Source organism: Hydra vulgaris, chromosome 04 (assembly GCF_038396675.1).
Source record: "Hydra vulgaris chromosome 04, alternate assembly HydraT2T_AEP".
NCBI lineage: Eukaryota > Metazoa > Cnidaria > Hydrozoa > Anthoathecata > Hydridae > Hydra > Hydra vulgaris.
The window spans coordinates 27,762,427-27,786,346 of record NC_088923.1 but is presented as its reverse complement, the minus strand read 5'-3'; the positions used below and the strand labels follow the sequence as shown (position 1 = coordinate 27,786,346).

The 23,920-nt window shown below is 29.8% G+C and overlaps 1 protein-coding gene across 3 annotated transcripts in view; it reads right to left on the bottom strand.

The window, feature by feature from the left end:
• LOC101237995 (uncharacterized) overlaps positions 1-23,920 on the bottom strand; it is a 110,240-nt gene that overhangs the window by 5,899 nt on the left and 80,421 nt on the right. For all 3 annotated transcript variants that reach the window (XM_065795955.1, XM_065795957.1, XM_065795956.1), the window contains exon 20: positions 3,401-3,526. In XM_065795955.1, coding sequence (XP_065652027.1) covers positions 3,401-3,526 — 126 coding nt within the window. The remainder of the gene's footprint in view (positions 1-3,400; positions 3,527-23,920) is intronic.

Genomic DNA, 23,920 nt, shown 5'->3' with positions numbered 1-23,920 from the left:
GCCTGGGCAGCGATTGCACAAACTTTCATTGATCACCTGATCGAACCTATGCCTCGAAGATGCAAGGCTGTGATCAACAAAAAAAAATTTGCCACGAAATATTGATAGCGAAATACAGCTTGGTCAACATTTTGTCGAGTTGCACTTGTTTTGTGTAGAAGGAAATCAACTTTTTTTAATACTTTTGATTAATTTTTTAATTTTCAAGTACAAATAATGAACTTTGTGATGAATAAAACTTGAAGAACTTTGTCTCTAAACAGTTACATAGTTATTTCTCTAAGTTGAAAAAATGCAACACTTTTATATAAAGAAACTAAATTAGCATTATTTGGTTGCACTTGTTTTGTCCGATACTGTATGAATATGTATGTTCGTACATTTTTATGATGAAATTTATTATGCTATTTAAAGTTTTTAATCATTTTATACAGATATCAGAAAACGCTTAAAAAGTAATCAAATTTTTTTGAGAGTAGTTCCCATCATGGCCAGGATCTTGCTTTTGTCATCTTTTGCTGATTTGTTGCTTTTCAACAAGATTCTTTTTATAATTGGCCAGTAACTCTCAATAAACGCTTCTCAGGCAATTTAGAGGATTCGCATCTTTTGGAATAATTTCAATGCCATTTTGGTTGTACCACTCCAGTGCCTTCTAGGAGTAATAGACCGTTCCTTTTTGTAGTAGGTTTTGTTACCCTCAATAATGCACAAACTTTTTGAGTTAAAAAGTTTGACAAGCTTCCTTGCACAGTGAATCGTTTTAATTCTCCATCAACTAATCGTTTCGTATTTTTTTTTATGGTGCATGCCTTTAAACCCTTGCTCTTGAGTGCTTTTCTGACAAGAAAATGACCGCATTTGAAATTTTGGCGAGATCTCTTTGCGATTGGATTTTTTGTAATTGAACTGATGATCGAACTCACATTATTTTTGTCAACAAAACCTTTTATCTTTCCAACACCTCTTTTTCTCTCGATATTTTGAATCTTCTTGTAACACTTTTTGTAGAGTCTTCTTGTAGCAATTTTTGACAATTTTGCATTTTTTGAATGAGAATAGATTATATTTTGAATGAAAATCCGAAACCTTTTTTCCAATTATTCAATTGTTTATTCATTTTGGACTGATAGAGCACCATTACACAAAAAATTTGGAATTGAATTGTTAAGTATTTCTTGAGTTATTGCTAAGTATATCGGTAAGCGAAAGATGCTATGACTCAAAATGAGGTTTTGATTTTTTAAAAAACAAAGACCAGATATATTACTGATTTGGGGAGAAATGTAGGAAAGTGCTGCTACGTTGGCTAATTTATGGATAACATGCAAGGGAATGCTGCTACATCGACTGAGGATTTAGGTTGGGGCAGGTATAGATCAATCAATGTAGCAGCACTCTCCTGCATTTCTCTCCAAATCAGTAATATATTTGGTCTTCGTTTTTTTGAAAAATTAAAACCTCATTTTGAGTCATAATATCTTTCGCTTACCAAGTATATCCGGCCAGTAGCACTAAGCCTAACCGATAAAAACAGTTGAGATTTTAATTTACCAATCTCTACAAAAAATCAAGCTTAGCATTCAGTTTATGTTAAACATTTTTTTGACATTTTTGTTAAAGCATCAGGTTCAACTTTTCTTTTTGCAGAAGCACCAAAGTAAACCTTTATTTTTTTTGCAGAAGCATCACTTTTAATATGACCTTCACTGTCACTGTCTGTTTCAGCCAGTTAACCACAGTTAACTAGCAATAAATTGTAACATTAAGTATCAGGTGGGTTGCAGCCTTAGGGAATGCACCTCCATTAATCGAATTGGAAACTTGTAGTGATTTTTTACTATTTAGCAATATTTTATATCTTATACAGGTGCGTTTTTAATTAGCAGCAATTCAAGGACTAAACATTATCTAGTAACTCCATAGTTCTGTTCCCTAAAAATTATTTTATACCCCTCCATTATAACCACACTATTCTTTGTCTTTAAAAATATCACAGTTTTTATTCATTTAAAGGTGGCAACCCTAGCTGTACTGTACAAACTTGATAATTTTTTAAAAACTAAAATGAAAAAATTGCATTAAAAAAAAATGGTTTAAAACATATTTATGTGGCTTTAAAGCCACAAAAGTTAAAACTAATTATTTTAATTATATTTAACTAAATATAGTTATTCACACTCCTTGCACATAAATTCAATTGTTTTGTGAACACAACCTGTTTCAACACTTTCTACATGCAACCTGTTTGGTCTTTGTAGCTTCATCCTGAAGGCTCACAATAAAGATGATTTTTTCCAAGGTTTGTTAAGTTTTAAAAGCTTTTTATTATTTTAAACCTTTGCTCTTTGAGAATGGCTGCCTTTATTTTTTTTGTTTTCTCAAATAACCTTTTTGGCTGCTTTTTCATCTCGTTTTCTTTTTTTAGAAGCTTGTGTAGCTTTGTTGTTAGCCATTGTAGATAATTCAGTCATATTAATTATTGTTCCCTTTTCTTTACTACCGGTAAGAGGCTTTAATTTATCTCTAAGCACACTGAGCACTGATTTATCAATATCAAAAGTTGCTTGTTTAACGGCATTATTGATACTATCCAGTTCTTTGAGCAATATTTCTTTTGTTGAAAGGCTATTCATCGTTATTTGGCTAATTGCTCTTGGCTTACTAACTTACTAAATTATTTTAAAAATAATCTAAAAATAAGTTAAAAATAACTTAAATGACAAAACTAACTTAAATTTTCAAATGTGCATTTTGTTAATAAGTTTTAATTAAATTAACTATTGTTTATTTAATAATGTGCATTAATATAGTTCATATAATATAATAATAAATATAAAACTTATAATTTAGTAAAAAATTATTATTCTGCCAAATAAATGAAAGGATTACATATAATAATTTATTAATTTATTATTTATTTATATAAATCAATTGGATTATTTTGCAAACAAAAAAACAAAAACTGATCCTTGAAGTATTTTTTGAGCAAAAATTAGACTACAATAAACAAGGAAATAAAAATGAGGTAATGCTTGGTAAAACATTGGGAAAAAAATTTATTTTAATTTATTACAATAAAAATACTTGTAATTTCATTTAGAAAGAACCAAAAACAGCACAACTAAAGTGTCTGATTATTAAAAATTATCAGTTGATTTTAGGAAAAATATTTTGAACTTTTTCAACATAATGCCATTAGTATTTTCAACATAATGCCAATACATAATGATAAAAGACTTGATAAAACATAAGATTTCTCTACCAGAAAAAAAAACTTAAAACTTAAAAAAAACTTAAAACTAAAAATTATTGCCTACCAGGGAAAAATAGTAACAACGTCAACTACTTTACCAAAAAATAATAACTGTGTTTTCTACCTTAACAGTGTTTATCATACCTTGACAATGAATACCAGTATATCTTGGGAGACATATACAATCATAACCGTAGTTCAAGGGCTTACAAATGCCCCCATTTAAACAAACATTGATATCACATCGATTCACAGGTTTGATAGGAGCAACTAAAAAAATGGAAATTGCAACATTAATTAGCTTCAACTTCAAAATTGTTTTTACTATTGACAAACTATTAATGTTTGTGTTACGGTGAGCTGTCAAATTATTGTCTGACTTTTTGAAAGTTCATTTGTTTGAGTTTTTTCGGTGTGTTTTAACACTAATCATGTATTGCAATTTTTATTAAAATTGATATTGCTAAAATAAATAGATTCAATAAACAAACCTTAGCAAATAAAAGAAAAATGTGCAGAAAATTTGTATACCAGTTTAGAACTAATTTGTTTTTTAATTTAGAGTTTTTTTCAAGTGACTATTAAATAGCTATATTAGACGTTAATAAATGTCTCTTTGCTTTAACAAGTTAAATGTTAAAGTATATATAGGCAGGGCTGTACTGAACCAATTTTGCACTTTGGGCAAGAAAAGAAAATTGCGCCCCCCCCCCCCCAAAAAAAGAAGAAAATTAAACGAAAAAAATGATTTATTAATCACAAAATTTATCACATCAAGTTATAAGTAAAATTTGTCATTAAGGTTGCACAAACTTTAGTTCAATGTCACTTTTCAGCAACTGTGACTGATATGGCGAGGAAGATGCGAATAGCAATTGCCGTGTTGGGATGAGCATCGGTCAAAGAATATTTATGAATGAGCTGCAAAATGTCGATCGGGCTAGATTTTTCAAAGTTATCCATCATTGTGGAAGCTTGATATTTAAAACTTGCCATTTCTGACTGGAAATTAGAAATTATAAAAAGAGTTCTTTAGAACTTTTTACTTTTGCTTTTTTTTTTAATATTTTTTTATTTTAAAGGGGGATTTAATATAATTATTTTTTGAGCTCATTTATTTTAATATTTTTTATAAGAAACTTATTTTCATTCCTACATTTAAAAATTAATTCAGATTTTTTGTTTAATGAACAAAAAATCTGAAATGATTTCTAAATGTACGTAGAAATCAATTCAGATTTCTAAATACATTGAATCAAATTATTAATGCTATGTTTTCTTTGATGCAGGTGTAATCAGTGACGATATGAATGGAGGGGTCAATAAGCATAGTATAGCCTGTGTCAACTAATTTAATCTATTTGATGGGTGCAACTAACATTTCATCAAAACGTCAATACAATTATTATTAACATTATCTTATTTTAACTTCTGTTACAAACAGTCAATGTTATATTAGAAATTAAGCTAAATTTAGACAACTCTTCAAACTTTGAAATATAAGATAATTTAAGGTGAGGTTTAGAAATCAAAGATAATTTAAGGTGAGGTTTAGAAATCAAAGATAATTTAAGGTGAGGTTTAGAAATCAAAGATAATTTAAGGTGAGGTTTAGAAATCATTGAACTTATATTAACTGTCTGAAAATTGTTTTTATTATTATTATTGTTAGGTATAGGTATTAGACATAGGTGGAAAATAATATATCTAAACCACTTTTACTTCCAGTGGTGCAATTGTAATTGATGACTGCAAATTGCAGTCGAGGGATAAAGAAACACAGCACTGTTTTAGAAGAGTAAAAAAAAAGGTCATGAAGCATATCAACTTCTTTTCTTCGAGTCAGTTCACATTATTGCGTAGTTAAAATATTCAAGGAGTATTTAGAATTCAACTTGAACATCCACAATATGCTTGCGCTGTATGAAGAAATGCAAATTTCCATGTATTTCTGTATTTTCAGTAACAAATTCAATATTACTTTCCATATTTTGAAAAGCAACAGATGTAATACGAGTTATTAGAACTAACGTTATTCTAACAGCTCGTAAGTATCTGTTTGCAGATGTGACACTTACAAGCATTGACCAAGCAATGTATCAAGAACATGTTTACCAAAAAATTTTAATGAGGGAGAAAAAAAATAAATATAAAAGTAGAGATATTCCTATAGTCATGTTTGACTCACAAAATCTTATAATGTGCTGGAGTGGGCTCTTTTTATTATCAAAAAAAACTAAACAAACAAACTAAACAAGTTTTCTAACTAAACATGTACTAAACAAGTTTAGTTTTCTAACTAACTAAACAAGTTCTTTATTAAGTTTTTTATTAAGTTTTATTCGGTTATTAAGAGGGGCAAATAAAAAAAAAACCATTTCACATTATTTAAATGCAACCAAATGATTTCAAAGATTTTAGCATGAAGATTGACACAAAGTCTCATTTTCGGAAGTAGCAAATGTTAACATCAAGCATAGAATACAAAAAGGGAAAAGAATGAGTAACACCTAAAATTTAACAGTACTCAAAAGATCAGTAAACTATTCTTTCGAGTCAATACTCAAAAGATCAATATCAAAAGAAAAAGAAAGATTTAAAAGAAATGATTAAATTTATGCTGATTAAAGATCAGAATTATTATAAAGAAATTCTTAAATTAAAAAAGTCATTATTATCAGTTTTTTATATATTATTTAATAAAAAGTTCTATAAATGTAGTTTTGCTGTGTTTCATATATCAAAAAGTTAAAAAATATAAAAATTATTATGAAATATTTGAAAATAATTAAGAATAGTATGGTTCTAATGGAGATAGAAACCTTGTTACTTCCATTACCTTGGAACCTGTATATATAAATAGATTTTTATATATGTATATATATAAATACATGTGTGTAATATATATATATATATATATATATATATATATATATATATATATATATATATATATATATATATATATATATATACACATGTATATATATGTATACATATATATATATGTGTATATATATGTATACATATATATACACATATATATATATACATATATATATATATACACACATATATATATATACATATATATATATATATACACATATATATATATACATATATATATATATATATATATATATATATATATATATATATATATATATATATATATATATATATATATATATATATATATATGTATATATATATATATACACACACATTGGGTTTATAAAAAAACGTTCGCGTATAAAAAACATTCCCTTTACAAAAAAACGTACGCGTACCTAAAACATTTTAGTTCAACTGGCTTTTGACAAAATAAAAATTGTTATAAGTTGGGCTTTTATAGCGTTTACTTCTTGATTGTGTTATTTTTATTTGGTTATAAGTTTATAATATTCTTCTATATAAAATTTAACGGCAAAGGGAAAACCCAAACATAATACCAGATTAGTATTTTTTTTTAAATCAAAAAGCCGATGACGCGAAATGAAGTAACTCCGCAAAAAGTTAACTCCCGGTTAAAACATTTTAACTCCCAGTTAAAACATTTTAACTCCCTGGTTAATCTATTTTGAAATAAATTAATTGCGGGAGTTAAATTGTTTTAAATATAGCGAAATGGATTAATCGGGGACTTAAATATTTCTAACCCCCACCATAATAATTTAACCCCCTTTAATACGCGTTTTAAATTATTTAGCTTAAAATAAGTTCTACAATATTGCGTATGTAGTTTATTTTAATGTATTTTTTAAATATATATCTTCAGTTAATGTTGAATAAAATTATTTTGTAACTGTTCATTTTTGACAAATTTGTATATTGTTGTGAAAATAGAAAGGAGATCAAAAAAATAATATATTGCACGAACTTCAGTGAACCTTTCTCTTTTGCAAATAATGTTTGAGATTAAAGAGTTTATATAGCTAACTAGTTAGCTATCTAAACTCTCTATCTAAACTAAAATAATTTAATTAATAATTGAATAAATAAATTCAAACAAAAACCAAGTAATCATTTGGTTGTCATATGTTAAAAAATTTTAAATTTTGTTTTTTTGTTTGTTTTAAATTTCAAATTAAAGTCACGTGTCTCATACTTTTTATATAAATAGTAGCTAAACTACATTTGAATCAATGTTGAAACGTTCTAAGTCATTTTTTTTTAATGTTTGACTTTTTGATGAAATTTGTTCTTCGAAGACAGTTCCACCATTGTATAGTAAAACATTTTAAGTCAGACCTCTCTGTACACGTTGAATAGAGAGCTAAAATATTGCCTGTAAACTAAAAGGTTCTAGGTCAGTGACTTAGAAGGTTTTTGTTGGCAGCACTGAAAAAACCAGCTGTGTTTTGCTGGTAGCTGTCAGATGTTTTTAATCCAATTTTTGTTTTGTTTTGATTACAAGTTTGAGGTTATTTGAGCTTATTTTATTATTCATCTCGTTGTTTTAATGAAAAAGACTTATAATGGATGAATAACCTAGTACTAGCAGTGGAAGAAAGGTTAAAAATGAGGCTATGTGGAAAAGGAATTTTGTTAAAGAAGCTAGAGTGAAAGGTAAAGAGTACATTGACTACAAAGGAAGAACTGTACCTGCTACTACTGTTGGAACTGATTGCAGGTGAGATTTGTATTGCAATTTCGATACCCAATTAGTCTTTAAACAATTTGTTTAGGCCTATCATAGCATATCATGCAACATGTTTTCATAAAAACGTCTTAGACAAAACTAATCCAGCACATTCCATATCGTTCCATTTAGGCTAGTGAATTGACCTTAAACAGTAGCCAAATGTTATAGCCGAATTACTCAAACATCATTTTTTAGAGTTTAGCTATGGCATTTAGGGCTACCTCAAACATTTATATCAGCATAATCTAATGAGATATTTTGCTTTCAGATGCTTGAAAAAATGTATGGAACGTCTAAAAAACCAGAGCGACGAGATCTTCGCACGCATGAGATCGTTAGAGACAAAGAACAAGCAAGATGTGTTTCTACAATCGTTGATTACAAGCATGAAGGTGAAAACTCACTGACCCAGAAAGGAAGGTGCCGAAGGAAGAGTAGCTCATGACTTTCCATTTATATACAAGGTTTTGGTGGGGGATGCCAAAGAAAAGATATGCGTGGATGCCTTTAAAAGCCTTTATGGTATTAAAATTAGTCGTATTTGTCGATTGTGCTCCCTGTTGATATTAGGAAAATCACAAAAGGACCTTCGAGGGAAAAAATTAGGAACAAATGCAATCAGGGGCAATGTAAGACTTCTGATAAGAGAACTTATCGAAAGTTATCCGGTGAAACAGAGCAAATATGCTGGTAAAACTATCAATTATCTAGATGCTAGACTAAATATCAAAATTTTTTACTCAATGTTTAAAGAAAAACATCATGAAGCATAATGTAGCTACAAATTTTCTAGGCTACTTTAAGGACAACTTTACGTTAAGATTTAGCCATGCCCAGAAAGATTCTTGTTGAACCTGTGAGGAGCTTAATTTAAAATTATGAAGCCCTCATCTCAGTGATGTAGCAAAGAGAAATGCTGCTGCTGAACTGATGCTGCACAAACGTTGATCGAAAAAGTTTCACAACAAACTCCAAAATGAAAGCAACCGGAAACAAAACAAAATGAACCGCAAAATGAACAAAATGTCTTAGCGATCGCATTTGACTACATGCAGAATATCCCTTTAGCGATGATACCAGTCCAGGAAACCTTTTACCTCAGACAGCTATATGTTAACCTCTTCTCTATTCACGATGTTATGTCACGATGTCATATGTTAACCTCTTCTCTATTCACGATGTGAAATGCAATAAAGGGCATGTTTATGTGTACCATTAAGGCACAGCCAGAAAAAGCCCTGATGAGGTGTGCTCTTTTGTGTACAATTACCTAATGTCTGCTCCTCTACAGTTTAATGAAAACCATGTCTACTCAGATAACTGTGGAGGCCAAAATAAAAACCATGCACTAAACAGAGTCTTTTTGGCTCTCACAGATACAGGCCGATTTGATCAAATCGAGCAGTACTACCCGATAAGAGGTCACTCGTACCTACCCTGTGACCGGGACTTTGCAGTAAAAAGAGAAAACTGAAAAGGTATGACAGGGTGTACACTGTTCACCAGATAACTGAACTTATGATTACTTCTAGTACTACTGGTAAGTTTACTGTTGAAGAAGTCGCAACAGAAGATATTGTAGATTTTCAAAAGTGGTGGCCAACATTCTACAAAAAATCTTGCATTTTGGAAGAAACACAGGGAAAGAAAGTTCCTGCTAAGAATAAGATAAGTTTTGGAATAAGTTCTCTAATGCACTTCACTTACGGGACTTCTCCAGGTGTAATTGTCTTTAGGCCACTTATTGATGGGCTAAAGGTACAAACTTACAAGATATCTCAAGTCGTTGATTGCATCATCGAGTTTCCGCAAAATGTGTGGTAGCCATTGGGTAATGTTCCGATAAAAAGAGTGAAACTGTAGGATATTAGGAAGCTAATGCAATATGTTCCGGATGAGTTCAGTGGTTTTTATGATGAAACCATGAGCTGGCCAACAACCGACGAGGCGAATGACGGGTAAGAGGAACATGATATCCAGTGAGGTGTCTGACAAAAGCTTTGTGATTGGTCCTTTTATACATTGTGTGATTTAATATGTGTAATAGTTTGACCTTTGATTTTTAATAGTTTTTTGTACAAAAAATGAATAAATATATAAAAGACAAGCTTTTTGTTATTATCCTTAACACATGTATACAAAAAGGTTTTAAGTCAGACAACTTTAACTATGTATAACACATATATATATATCACAAATTTTGATATATATTTTAACAAATCTAATATTTAAAGATGTCAAAAAGCACCCAGATTTTTTAATTTTTGAATTTATTAAAATAATAATTTGGGATTAAATAAGTTTTTTCTCTTTCCCCGAAAAAATAGTTTTTATGACTTTGTCCCCGTAAGTAACGATAACTAATTTGATTTAAGATACATAAATAAATAGCTATGTGATGAAATTGAGCATTATTATTATTGTTATTATATTAATATTTCTTCTTATTGTTTTAGTAAATAAAACGTTAAAAAGCAACAATTCAGTTATTGTCATATATCCTTTGAGTCCACAACAATTTTATTAACTTGTTAATCAAAAAAGAGGCATGTGCTGTTATAGAATCTATTCACATTAGTGCCATCTACTAACTGCGAAGCATTTCAAACTTTTAACTGATCAACTATCTGTATTGCTTATGTTTAATAAGAATAATACGAGTAAAATCAAGAATGATAAAATATATTAATGGCGTCTTAAGCTTTCTTGTTACAGCTTTGACATCGTTTACCGAAAAGGAATAGACAATATTGCACCTGATACTTTTAGTTGTATGAACTCTTCAGCAATAAGCTTGTCTATTCTATTGTTTTTACAAAATTCGTTATGTCACCCTGGTGTTACCAGAATGATTGCTTCTCGCAACCTACCATTCTCAGTAAATGTTGTGAAATCTGTTATAAGCAACTGTTGACTCTACTGCACACCTGTTACAAAAACCAGAAGAGAATGCACACCAGTTTTAAACTTAAGACTCACCTACAGTTAACTTGGAAACACCGGATCTAAGCTCATCAGAACAACCTACTGCATACATGTTACAAAATCTATTGCACACCAGGTACAAACTTAAGACTCACCTACAGTTAACTTGGAAACAGTGAATCTAAGCTCAGCGGAACAATCTACTGTACACCTGTTACAAGAACCAGATGAGACTCCACACCAGTTACAAAAACCAGATAAGACTGTGTCATTAGATCTTCTTATGACAGTGAGTCTCAACCTGCCATGTCCAATTAGGTTGAAAATGATATTTTACCAAGACGACCAACTTGAAAGTGCACGGCTCCAAATCGGTTAGATCTTTGAACAATTGACTACTTAAAACTTAAAGATGTCAGGGAGAATGCGATGAAATTGAACATTATTATTGTTGTTATATTAATATTTCTTCTTATTGTTTTAGTTAATAAAAAGTTAAAAATTAATAATTCACTTATTGTCATTTATCATTTGAGTCCAGAACAAGCTAAAACAATCTTTTGAATAATTTTATGCAGAATAATAACTATTTAATTTAATTTAAGTAGCCAGTTTATGTAGGTTGAATGTTTGTTGTGAAATATTCAACTGAAAACAACAGGTTTAATGCAATGTTTATTTGCATCCCGTAGGTAACACAGCATAATATCAAATATAATTCCTAAACTTTTAATAATTGAACGAAATTTCAGTATACAGGAAAACAAATAAATGATTTTGACATGATTCATATATAAACATCTAATCAATATATAAACATCTTATCTGTTAAAACAAAAAATTTATATCTAAAAATGTGACTTTACAAAAATCAAAATGTCCCGTAAGTAACAGTAGAATTTTCTTTGCTTAACTGTAGCTTTTTCATGTCGCCTGTAACACACCATCTCCAAGTTTCTAGCTTCTACTTCTAATTTTTTTGCCTGAAACTCTTAACTCTGGACGCTAATACATGATCATCTGCATCTTTAAACCACCTTAACCTTCCCTGATGCATCCTCTCAGATACACTCACTATTAATAATCTCTATATAAGATCACCACTTCTTTTCCTGTTTTTAGAGTTGCACTGCACATCCATCTGATTGTTGTCTTTTAAATTTTTTCAAAATGGTGGACATCACCTTTATTGCATATGTTTCACTGCTATGCATCATTATAATCTGGACTCACATAGTGTATATCTTTTCTTTAATCTTTAATAATACAATTCTTGCCGTTAGAAATGGAAATAATTCTCTGAAACTCAGACAATCCTTTTTTGTTGTAATTGTATGTTGTAGATGTGTTTATATACATACATACATACATACATACATACATACATACATACATACATACATACATACATACATATATATATATATATATATATATATATATATATATACATAACAATAAATTTAAATGTATTCTATAAAATAGAGTGCTCAATGATCTTAAAAGAACAGAGCAATAAGATAGAAGATAGATAATAGTATTCGATATATATGTATATACATATACATATATATCGAATGTATAAATATTTAAGAAAGCTTAACTTGCTGGGTAATTTTTTATACTATGGTAGATAATCTAACAGGTAGATAAATAAACTTTTAGAAAAAAGTTTATTTATTTACCTGTTCTTTTATCTAATAAAAAAAAATATTCCACAAATGTTTTTTACAACAATTAATTACAGCTTAATGTTTTCCGCCTGAAATAATGTTTAAATAACTAATTGAAAAAAGTTTTAGTGCAACATAAATTGCGTAATGCGTATGTGAAATCGTGAATACAAATGTAAAATTCAAATAGTGTAACGCTTCTTAACAAGGCCTGCTAAATCATTCTATTCAATATTTGATCATTCTCAAACTCAGTCAAATAACTTATGCAATGTTCTGAAGAATATGTTTTGGATTTAAGTTATAAGTCATATTCTTCTAAAAAAATAAATGATTTCCCATTAAGACAACTTTCCGAAGTAATAGCATGAATTTTTAAGTGCCCAAGTAAACTATTTGTGCATTCCAACCAAGTGCCCAAGTAATTTTGTACATTAAACCTGTGCATTCCAACCAAAACAGCCCCACGCCTTAACACTACTTCCACAATGTTTTACAGCCAATAATACACACTATTTTATCACACATTCATCAATTTTTTTTAAACAATATTCTCTTAAATTTTTCTCTTAAAGCATTTTTAAAAAAAGTTTGAATAATTATGAATGTTAAGATGCATAAATATATACAGTATGCAAAAAAAATAATCATACACTTAAAAAAAAATCATAATTTTAAAAAATTCCATTAAAAAAAATCAGTTGTCCGTTAAAATATTTAAAAGTTATTTTTAGATATCAAGTATGCTTTAAGAATTTATTTGTGTATTGGTGAATTAATTGTTGTTCAAACCTATCGAATTTTACACAATTAATCTAATGATGCATAAAATTGACTGCAAAAAAAAAAAAAAAATCGTACAGTTCAAAAATAATGTCAAATTGATCAAATTCCATGGAAATTAGTATCAAGTGGGATCTCCTTTAGCCTTGATGGCCTCAACTAGACAATTTGATATTGAGTTGACTAAATTTTGGGTCTCTTTTTTTGTTATATTACCGCATGCGCTCATTATAGCTCTTTAAAATTGTGTTTGCATCTAAATGCTCGTTTGCCAATTTTTCTATCTAAAATATACCACAAATTTTCTATTGGATTCAAGTCCAGACTTTGAGATGGCCATTCCAAAACATTAATGTTATTTATGTCAAAGTATATCTTCGTTTTCTTAGCGGTATGTTTTAGATTGTTATCCTGCTGGAGTATGAAATCGCTTCCCATTCTCAATTTTTAAGTAGGGTAGATAAGGATAATATGAGCACCTTAAGCGAAAATTGGAATATTTTCAAAAATAATTAAGCTGGATCCAAACTTTTTGCAAATAAACAATTTTTAGGGATCCCTACTTATGATCCACTTATATATTTAGGCACCCGAAAAATTTTTTAAACACACAGAGGTTTTAAAAAAGTAGCAAAAGTGCTCATATTACCCAGACCACTGGGTAATATGAGCACTTTAAATTAGCTGAAAAAATAACATTAAGGTAAAATATACCAACCTGAAAATTAGAACTAATTTTGGGAATATAATGATTCGTTATTTACAAAACTTATTATTAAAAGGTCAAATTTTAGGCCACTTTTTGTTGAAACAATACTGCTAATAAACAATACTATGTTTTCTGAAAAAAAAAAAATTAGCTCGTTTTTTTTTTCAACTTTATTAACTCAAACCTTTAAACGATAAAAATTCAAATTTTTTGAATTTAAATTACAGAAAAATAATTAGTATTGTTAAAATATTAAAATTGTTTTACTATGTCTATATAATTTTTAAATATCTTTGAAACAAAATAATCTGACATAAAAAGAAGAATGGCAGCTGAAAGATAACAAATAAATGATTACAAACTCAATATTATATTTGTTCTGTGGTAAAAAATGGCAGCATACGTAGATTTTTTCCACATAAGAAAAAAAAAAAATTTAATTTTTCAATCAAACTGACGCAACTCGTAAGTTTTAAACCCACTTTTCTATGTCATATTATATGAAAAAACTGATGGAAACTACTTTAAAACATAAAAAAAAACATGAAAATTTTAATATAATTAAACAAAATTACTAAATCATTTTAAAAAAATTCTGTACAAAGCTAGAAAACCTAATTGTCTCACTATGCTCTGGTGTCTCGCTTTGCCCCAGGTTTTTGTTCAAACTATAGTAAGGTTTTTTCAAATTTCGAATAAATCTTATTTAAGTGAATAAGAAATTTGAATTTTGTAGTTTTAAAAAATAAAAATAAGTTTTCTTAAATGATATGTTTTATTATGTTTAAATTTTTTACTATGTTTTGTTTTTATTTAAAAAGCAGTTTTAAAACCACTGCAATTTTAGGAATTTAAACTAGGTAATTTCAATAAAAAACACTGGGTAATTTGAGCATGCTCATATTACACAAAAATGGTATCTTTAAATAAAGTCAAAGCTAAATGTTTCTAAGTACTGTTTTTCAAACAAAAATGGATTGGATTTTTAGCTAACATATTTTTCTTTATGAAAAAAATAATTTCATTATTTTAGCATCAAAATTTAGCGCCACAAATTTATTTATGTAAGATGATATTATTTAACAACACAAAAAATTTAACAGCATTTTAATTAGATAATAGTCACTAATTACTCCATATAAATTTAGGCTAATTGTACTAATTTTTATTATCATCACATAAAATCGATTCGAAAAATACAAAGCAATTTTAACTTCACTTCTTACATCTAAGAAATCTTTAATTATGCTCATATTACCAAGGTGCTCATATTACCCTAATCTACCCTATATGGTTGCAAATTGGCTTTGAGAATTTCACAATACATTGAAGCATCCATTTTGTCATCAATAAATGTAAATTTCCCCACTCCTTTTCAACTCATACTACCCCAAAAGATCGCATTTCCTCCTCCATGCATACACTACCTCGCAAACAACTCAACAACCTTGCAAACGACTCATACATTACCTCGCAAACAACTCAATTTATAAGCTTCTCCTTTTTTTCGCCACACTTTTTAGACTCCATATCACAAAGTAATAAAGGAAATAATGCTGATAAAATCCAATAGAGGAAAGTTTTCCTATGTGAGCGATGAGGTAACATTTAAATAAATTAAAGTTATGAACATCCATATTTTTGGACCCAACAATTACAATCAAAATCTTGGTATGATCGAAATGGGAAAAGAATGCGATGCTAAAACTCTTTTGAGGTTGCAAAATGATCAATTAATGACCTTTGGCGTTAATCTTGACCGAGATTGCATTGGTCAATCTATGGATAGGGCAAGTATTTGCACTAAATCCAGCTGTCTCTCACAACGACTTCATCACATTTGCTATGATCATGGAATCCATCTTTGTGAAATTCAAAAATAAAGCCGAAGCAAATTCTGATGAAGAAAACGTGGAAGATGAGGAAGCATTTGAGTACGATCCTGCATTGCCTAGTACTAAAACTCTAGAAGATGTTTGAACTATTGTAAAAAAATTCAAATACAAACTTAAACTAGTCAAAGAGCTCAAAGAAAATGCTCAATCTCTTGGAATCAAATTCAAATTGCAAGTTCTTGATGTCAGAACTCAATGGAACAGTAGATTGAAAATGTTGAAAACTTTTAAAGACATGATCCCAGTTATAAAAAAAACTCTTAAATCATTTGGACATGATTGGCCTGATTATTTAGAGACACGCATTCTTGAATTAGTAGCAACTCTTCAACCATGTAAGATGGCTATGGATGCCATGAGTGGCGATGATGCTGACTTGAACATTGCAAAACGTGCATTAGAATTTTTGTTAGAGGAATATCAAACAAAGAAAAGTTTTATTTGTGCTTGTTTGATTAAAGAAATTGAAATAGAGATTCTTAAAAGACATCTGATTTTAACTGTTAGTCTGCTCAAATTTTTCAACAACCCAAGAGTTCTTGAAGAGCCGAAAGTGTCCCCATTCTTACTCTCATCAAATAAAGAAATTATTGAAGAAGTGAAAAGACTCTGGCTTAAACATTTTTTCACTCAATCCAGTAATAATGACAGTGATGTTGTGGAAATTGCATCTGAAGCTCATCAGACAGCCGAACAGACTCCCAATGATCCTAAGTTACGTCTTCTCGCTTCCTTAAAACGTTGAACAACTTCAAACATTATTCCAAAGCTCAAAGACCCTTTTTTTTTTTTTTTAAACTAATTTTGATCAAATTTTTTTTTTGAAATATGTCATATAGTTTATGTTGCTGCATACGATACTTTAAAAGTTACTTTAAAAAATTAGAGACAATCACACTTTTAAATAAAATATTCAGGCAATTTCTATAAATTTTTTAGATAAAGCTATATAAAGGATGAGGAACATGAGGAGCATTTATGACAGGATACGAACAAGAAAGAAATTGCAGCAGTTTGGTAAAAAAATCTAACTTTAGTTCTAGAAGAAGGGTGAAAAATGTAAAATGAGGTGATGTTAAAAAATGTAAAATGATGCGCTGCTTTGTTCACACTTTACAGCTAGCTAATTACACAGGCCTGCAATGGTTTTCCTCTTTAAAATCTGAGTAATGTTTTTTATAGTTTCTGATTAGGAGAAAAATAATAAAAAAAATCCATCACGTCAGGATTTTTTGATATGGAATATTTAAGATTTTGCTTTAAAATGTTTGAGCGCCTACCTTTTGAAATGTCTAAAATGTTATTAATTTACTTCAGCTCAATTTTTATTTCATATAATTAGTGTAAGGGAACAAAGAAATTAATGCCAATTAGTAATTTGTTAATGACTACATAATAAGTATTAGTAATTCGCATTAAACATGTCAAAAGCGGGTCATTTTGGCTTAATTTAGTAATGAGCTCATTATTACATAATGATTTGGTAATATTAACTAATTGTTTTGAATATTATTAGAAAAGGGTGTAATTAAGATAAACCAAAGGATTTTTGTATAAGTACCCGCACTGATTTAGAAATTTAACAGTTGAAGTGTGCATCTTGCAACATAAACTTTAAAATGGCATCGCGAAGTTGTTTAAACTCTCCTAATTGTTTCTGTTATATTTGCGGGAAATTTATGGTGATAAAACAATGAAACAGTATTACAGACTTTGTAAAAAATATTTATAAAAGTTATTTTGGACTCGTTTTTAGTAACCAAGACAAAACTTGGGCACCTCATAAAATTTGTTTGACTTGTTTATTAGAACTTCGCAAGTGGTCAAAAGGACAGAAAAATAGCTTCAAAATCGTTTCGCCTGTGCTATGGAGAGAGCCTAACGACCATGTAAAGATTGCTACTTTTGTTGTTGTGACATAACTGGATACAATTCAAAAAATAAAAGGGACATAAACTATCCAAATGTGTCATCAGTTACGCCTGCAATATTTGGCGATTCAAAAATGGTGCAGCCCCTGGTTCCAGCTCTACAAATTGAAAATTCTGACTGTGATATAGAGGAAGAGGATGTACACCAATCTGATCCTGAATTTCAAGGAGATTCTGACGCTTGTCAGCTCTTTTCACAGTCACATTTAAACGACTTGACAAGAGATTTGAATCTTCCCAAAGATGCAGCGGAACTCCTCGGATCACGATTAAAAGAAAGAAATATGCTGGCACCTGGTACTTCATTTTCATGGTACCGTCACAGAGAAAAAGATTTTCTTCCATTCTTCGCTGAAGATGAAGATTTAGTGTTCTGTAAAGATATTCCAGGCTTGACGAAAATGTACGACATTGAATACGATCCTAACGAGTGGAGATTGTTTATTGACTCCTCAAAAAGAAGTTTGAAAGCAGTTCTTCTGCATAATGGGAATACATATGCCTTGTTACCTGTTGCACATTCTGTCCATTTAAAGGAATGTTATGAAAATTTGGAAAAGCTTTTGACTAATATAGCTTATGAGCAACACGGTTGGATGTTGTGTGGAGATTTGAAAATCATAAGCATGCTACTAGGCCAACAAGGTGGTTATACAAAATACCCGTGCTTTCTTTGCGAGTGGGATAGCCGGGATAAACAACATCATTGAACCAAAAAGGAATGGACTCCAAGAACTGAACTAACCCCAGGATTCAAAAACGTACTTAAACAGAGTTTGGTTCCTAGAGAAAAAGTTTTACTGCCACCATTGCACATCAAATTGCGTATAATGAAGCAATTTGTGAAGGCTTTAAATAAAGAGGGGGAAGGCTTCAAATATCTGCATTCAGTTTTCCATCTTTATCAGGAGCTAAGATAAAAGAAGGAATTTTTGTTGGCCCTGATATTAGGAAATTAATGTCGGATGAAAAGTTTGATGAAAAACTTAATGATATCGAGTTGTAAGCATGGCAGTCATTTAAGGAAGTGGTGACAAAATTTTTGGGGAACAATAAAAGCTCCAACTATAAAGAAATAGTGGACAAAAAGATTTCCAATTTGGGTGTAATGGGTTGTAATATGAGCATTAAACTTCATTTCTTTAATTCTCATATTGATTACTTCCCAGAAAATCTAGGAGCCGTTGGCGAAGAACAAGGCGAAAGATTTCACCAAGATTTGAAAGAGCTTGAAGTCCGGTATCAAGGAAGATGGAATACCAACATGATGGCGGACTATTGTTGGTTATTGAAGCGCGACGATCCAAACCGGAAATTTAAGCGAAAATCGCACAACCGAAGCTTCCAGGAGAAAAGGACCAGGTTCCACAAATGAAATTTAAATGTTATTTAGACTAGTGTTAAGTTGTTATTATATTTTAGTAGTTTTTTAAGTTAAAAATTATGTTCTGTTTTAAATATATATTTTCTAAGCGTTAATTTGGTTTATTTTTTTAAGATTATCAATGTCATTGTTTAAAATATCAATAGTTAGTGGAATTGCTTTGTCAATTGGAATGGAGGGATATAATGGTATTACATCAAAAGAGACTTGAATTTCACTGAGATCAATTAATCAAGATTTAATTTCGTTGACAAACAAGGAGGAGTTTAATAATCTTGTTTTGTTTTTGATTAAGGTTGGTTGTATAATTTTTACAAGATGCTCTGATGATCTATATGGTTTATAATTACTGCATATTTGATTTCCTCTTCTAATTAATAAAATGCATCCGCTTTATTTATTAGTACAAATCCTGCTCCTTTATCAAATAGATAAATTGCTAAACCGCCTGTTTTTTTCGTCAAAATATGTAAGATAACATTTTTTCTTTTGTTAAATTATTGGGTGATCTAGGTTTTAAATATTTTATAAGAATTTTACTCACATTTTGCCGAATATTTTCTGCATTAGTTTTCTTATTATCTTTTTCTAAACGTAAAACAAAAGATTCAATTGGGGTTAAAATTAAGGCAACTTTTTAAACTTAGGAAAGTACTTAAACCTTACAACTTCAGAATAATTTTTACTACATCGCCTGCATTAAAAAACATCTTATGCAACAAGAAATCAAAATCAATTCCCAATAGTAATCCTAGTCTCTAAAAACTCACATGCTCTTGTGGTGGTACACATATTGGCAAAACAAAAAGAAAGTTTTGACATGATGCATTGGATATCAAAACAACTTTTTAAAAGGTAAGTGGGATGCATCTATGGCAACCAAATATGGCAGAGAATGTAATGGTATGTTTGATTGGTCACACTCCAAAGCAATAAAATCAGAGAATGGTAGGCGCAAAATCACATTTCAAATTAAACATTTCACAGAGAATCACATTTCAAATTAAACATTGTGCACTATGTCAATCCTCCTTGTTTAGTCCCAGTAGACACTATAAAATATCTGGGTCACTGTCAAAGTTACTATTTAGCTGAAAAAGGTTTTTTAGAAAAAAAATTTATTTAAATTTTAATGAGTGTTTTTTGCATTTTTAGATTGAAACTCCGGTAGTGTTTAATTGTTTAAAAATAATTAAATTAACTTAAAGTTAATCATGCAATGGATTAATTCTGACTGTTATACTTACTGCCAAATTGAAAAAATTTCATAACTATTTTATTCTTTATTATAATTGCATTGTTTTGAAATGTTTTTAAAATGAAATACAATGGGATACAAAGAAAACACGTTGAAATGTCTTGAAAGATCTATTGTTGAGGTTTTTCTCCAAATTTGACATTCCTTTTTCTTTCGGTGAGAGAATGTTATCTTTGGTTATACCAAGATGGAGAAAAAAGAGATAAGACTCCTGTCTGATAACTTTAAGATAGGACAGACCTGTGTAAAAGGTTTTGTTTGTTGTTTGTCAACGCTGTTCATCTCTGGAACATCTTATTTTAACAACTCCACAAGAATATCCATCCTCTCTTCCTTCTCTAAGCGCTGGTCAGCTAAGGCAAAGTTGTAAATTAATTAATAGCTTTGCCAATCTTTCCTTACTTCTTGGTGTAAAGTGAATCTATCATGATCTGCAATGAAATCTTGAATGCTCTAAGATCATTGGATGGAGCCTGAGCTGCAATTGGTCTCTTGAGGAAGAATAAACAACTTTAAGAAAGATCTGTTGCATTCTGTATCATCTTAATCTCATTCATACTGAGTTGTAATTTTTGGTCATTTGCGTTGCTAACATATACAATGAATCAGCCATAAATCTTGCTTTTTGATGTGCTTCAGAACCTGAAGTTCAACAAATCTGCTCTGAGGTCAAAAGTTAACAGTTGACATAAATACTTGTAATCACCTAGACAGGGCTCAATTTAACAGTCGAACATTGCCGCCCCATGAATTAGATCATTGAATCTTTTATCAATCAATGAATCAGATCACATTGTTTGTTGATTTTTTTTTTTTACTAAATAAATTGAGCCCTGCCTCTGTCAAAAATATTTGTTTTAAGAGCTGTTGTGCAGAACTGCATTGTTTCATATACGAGATTGTAAAAGAGGGTTCCAAGAGCAAACTCAGGTTTGTTCAAATCAAATTTCTCAATGCTGGCCAGTGTATTCCTTTTTCAATCTTGATGTTTTTTGTATAAGACTACGAAGGTCCTTTTGTTTTTCCTTGTAGTTCCATCATAACATAATGAACATGTTGTTCCATTAGATGGTGCCTAAATTTAATATTATCATTTTATGTGATTACTCTCAGAAAAAAGAAAAAGAAAAAATGCCTGTAATTTATACAGTAAAGCATCTTACCTATTATTGCAAATTAGCCAGAGAAATGGACAAAGACAAAAAAGTAAACTGCAATATTTTTAATTGCAACATTAAGTTTTCCAGTATTCTAGCAAGTTGTGTCAGAACAACAGGCTATGATCTGGCCTGTTAAGTCATAATATTCCACAAGACTTTGGATACCCAAACCACAAGATTTTGGATCTTTTACTTTGGAGGAGGGTAATTCAAGTACTCCCAGATGAAAGTCAAGTGAACCAGACTCAGGAGATGAAACACTAATTGGCAACCATTCTACTATTTCCATAAATCTTGACCTTCGGTCCTGTACTGTTTGACCAACTTTATGTCAAAATCCCTAATCTCATTCAGGTTCTGCTCTCTTATTATAAGTGCTTCATTCTCTATAATTTCATGGTTTTTCTTGCCATTTACAACATAAAAATGTTCAACATGTCAATATCTACTCCCCCAGCTTAGAATAGGGAATATAATGTTGCTGTTTCAGATCTCACACTAACCTGGTACCTAAAATAAACCAGAGCATTGTCATTTTTGTAAATTATGTAACATTTAAGTTGTTTTAACTTGAAGTTTTATATAAAATTGTAATATAATTCACTTTTTATACATAAACTTATATACCTTGTCATAAATGGAATCCACTTATCTAAAACATCATTTAGACTGAGTTGAAGGAAAATCTTGGTTGAATCATATAAATTTTTTTTCTTTGCAGTTTCTTTGGTGTCTTAAAGTCTGAATCTGTTCCACTACACCCAATGGAGAACTCCTGCTCAAAATTTCTCAAAGCTTCTTCTTCTGCTGCTTTTTCTAGTAATTGGCTTTCTTTTTTTGTTTAATGCTTGCTCTCGGTCTCTCCTCCAGGTGCTCTTCTTCTACCATCTTCCTCAGCAGGTTTTTCATCCTTTCCTCACCTTTAGCAAATATTTCAGTAAATGTTTTGTCATTTTTGTAGGACATGTCCTCTTTAAACATCTCTTCTAAAAAATAGAATCCTCATTTACAGCCTCTTTACTCCTTCTAGGATCTTTGCTAATTAACTTGAAAATGTCTTCCTTGTGAATAAGAAGTAAAACATTGGCCTTGTCTAAGAACTCTTGAGTATACTGGCTCATGGTTTCATTGCTCATCTCTAGGGTTCTCATCTTTAAAACTTTAATATACTGGATACTGCAGAGTGATAATTCTTTTCCTAAATTCTTTTCCTAAATAATTCTTTCCTAAAATTTTCTTAAAAAGTTACAAGATTTTAAAAATGTCAACATTTTAAAATATAGCATAAAAACTTATATGTAAATATATTTCACAGATAAATATGCTTTGCAGAATACTTAATTTTTATAACAAGAGATTTTTATATTTAGTCGTCTACTTAATCGACCATTCACTGATAATAAAATTTTCATCAAAGTCTGCCTTGTTTCAAATGTTAACCAGCTCCTTTATGATGCACACATGATATTTCTTTCTGCTATCAGCTTAGCACATAGCACTGCATTTAAGCTTGCCTGTATTTGCCAGAGAACATCCAATTTTGGATGATAATGTTTTGATTGGAGTTGCATGACTCTGGGTAATCCAGTATATTCTGCAACAAACTTCCCCACCGGTTGGAAGTCTATTAAGAGAGGATACCCCAACAGATAAAGAATTCTTCTTCCACTAGCTTTTCCAACATGTCCTGCACTAGCCATATTTAATATTATTTTCTATATGAGAAAATACAACAGAATTGATTACAAAATATACAATGCCTTTATATATATAATTTACATATATGAAAAATTGTTATTAAGTAATTAAATTTATATTATTTAAACTAGAGTTAAGTAGCAGTATACAAATTATACTGCTACTGTTTTTTAACATCAGAATAACTGATAGTTTGTTAAAAATTTATTTCTCGTATTTCTAAATATATTTGCAGTCTTAATCATAAAATGCAAAAAAAACTTTGCAAACTCATTAAAATGTTTTTCTAAAACCCCTTCTTTAGCTTAACAATGACTTTGAGGCCAAATATTTTTATGGTGGTCTACTGGGATCATACATATACATAAAATATATATATGTATATATATGTATGTACATATACTATATATATATTCTTATCTCGTAGTCAAAAAAGACTTTTACGGTAAAAAGTCTCTTATTACAATATTTAAACGAATTCAACAGTTAAGCTACATTTTAACGCTGTTAAAATTATCGCTTAATTGTATTTTAAAAGTTAAGACTATTAAAATAATGCGGAAGTAAAATTAAGTAAAATTAAGTTTTATTGTTTTTTAA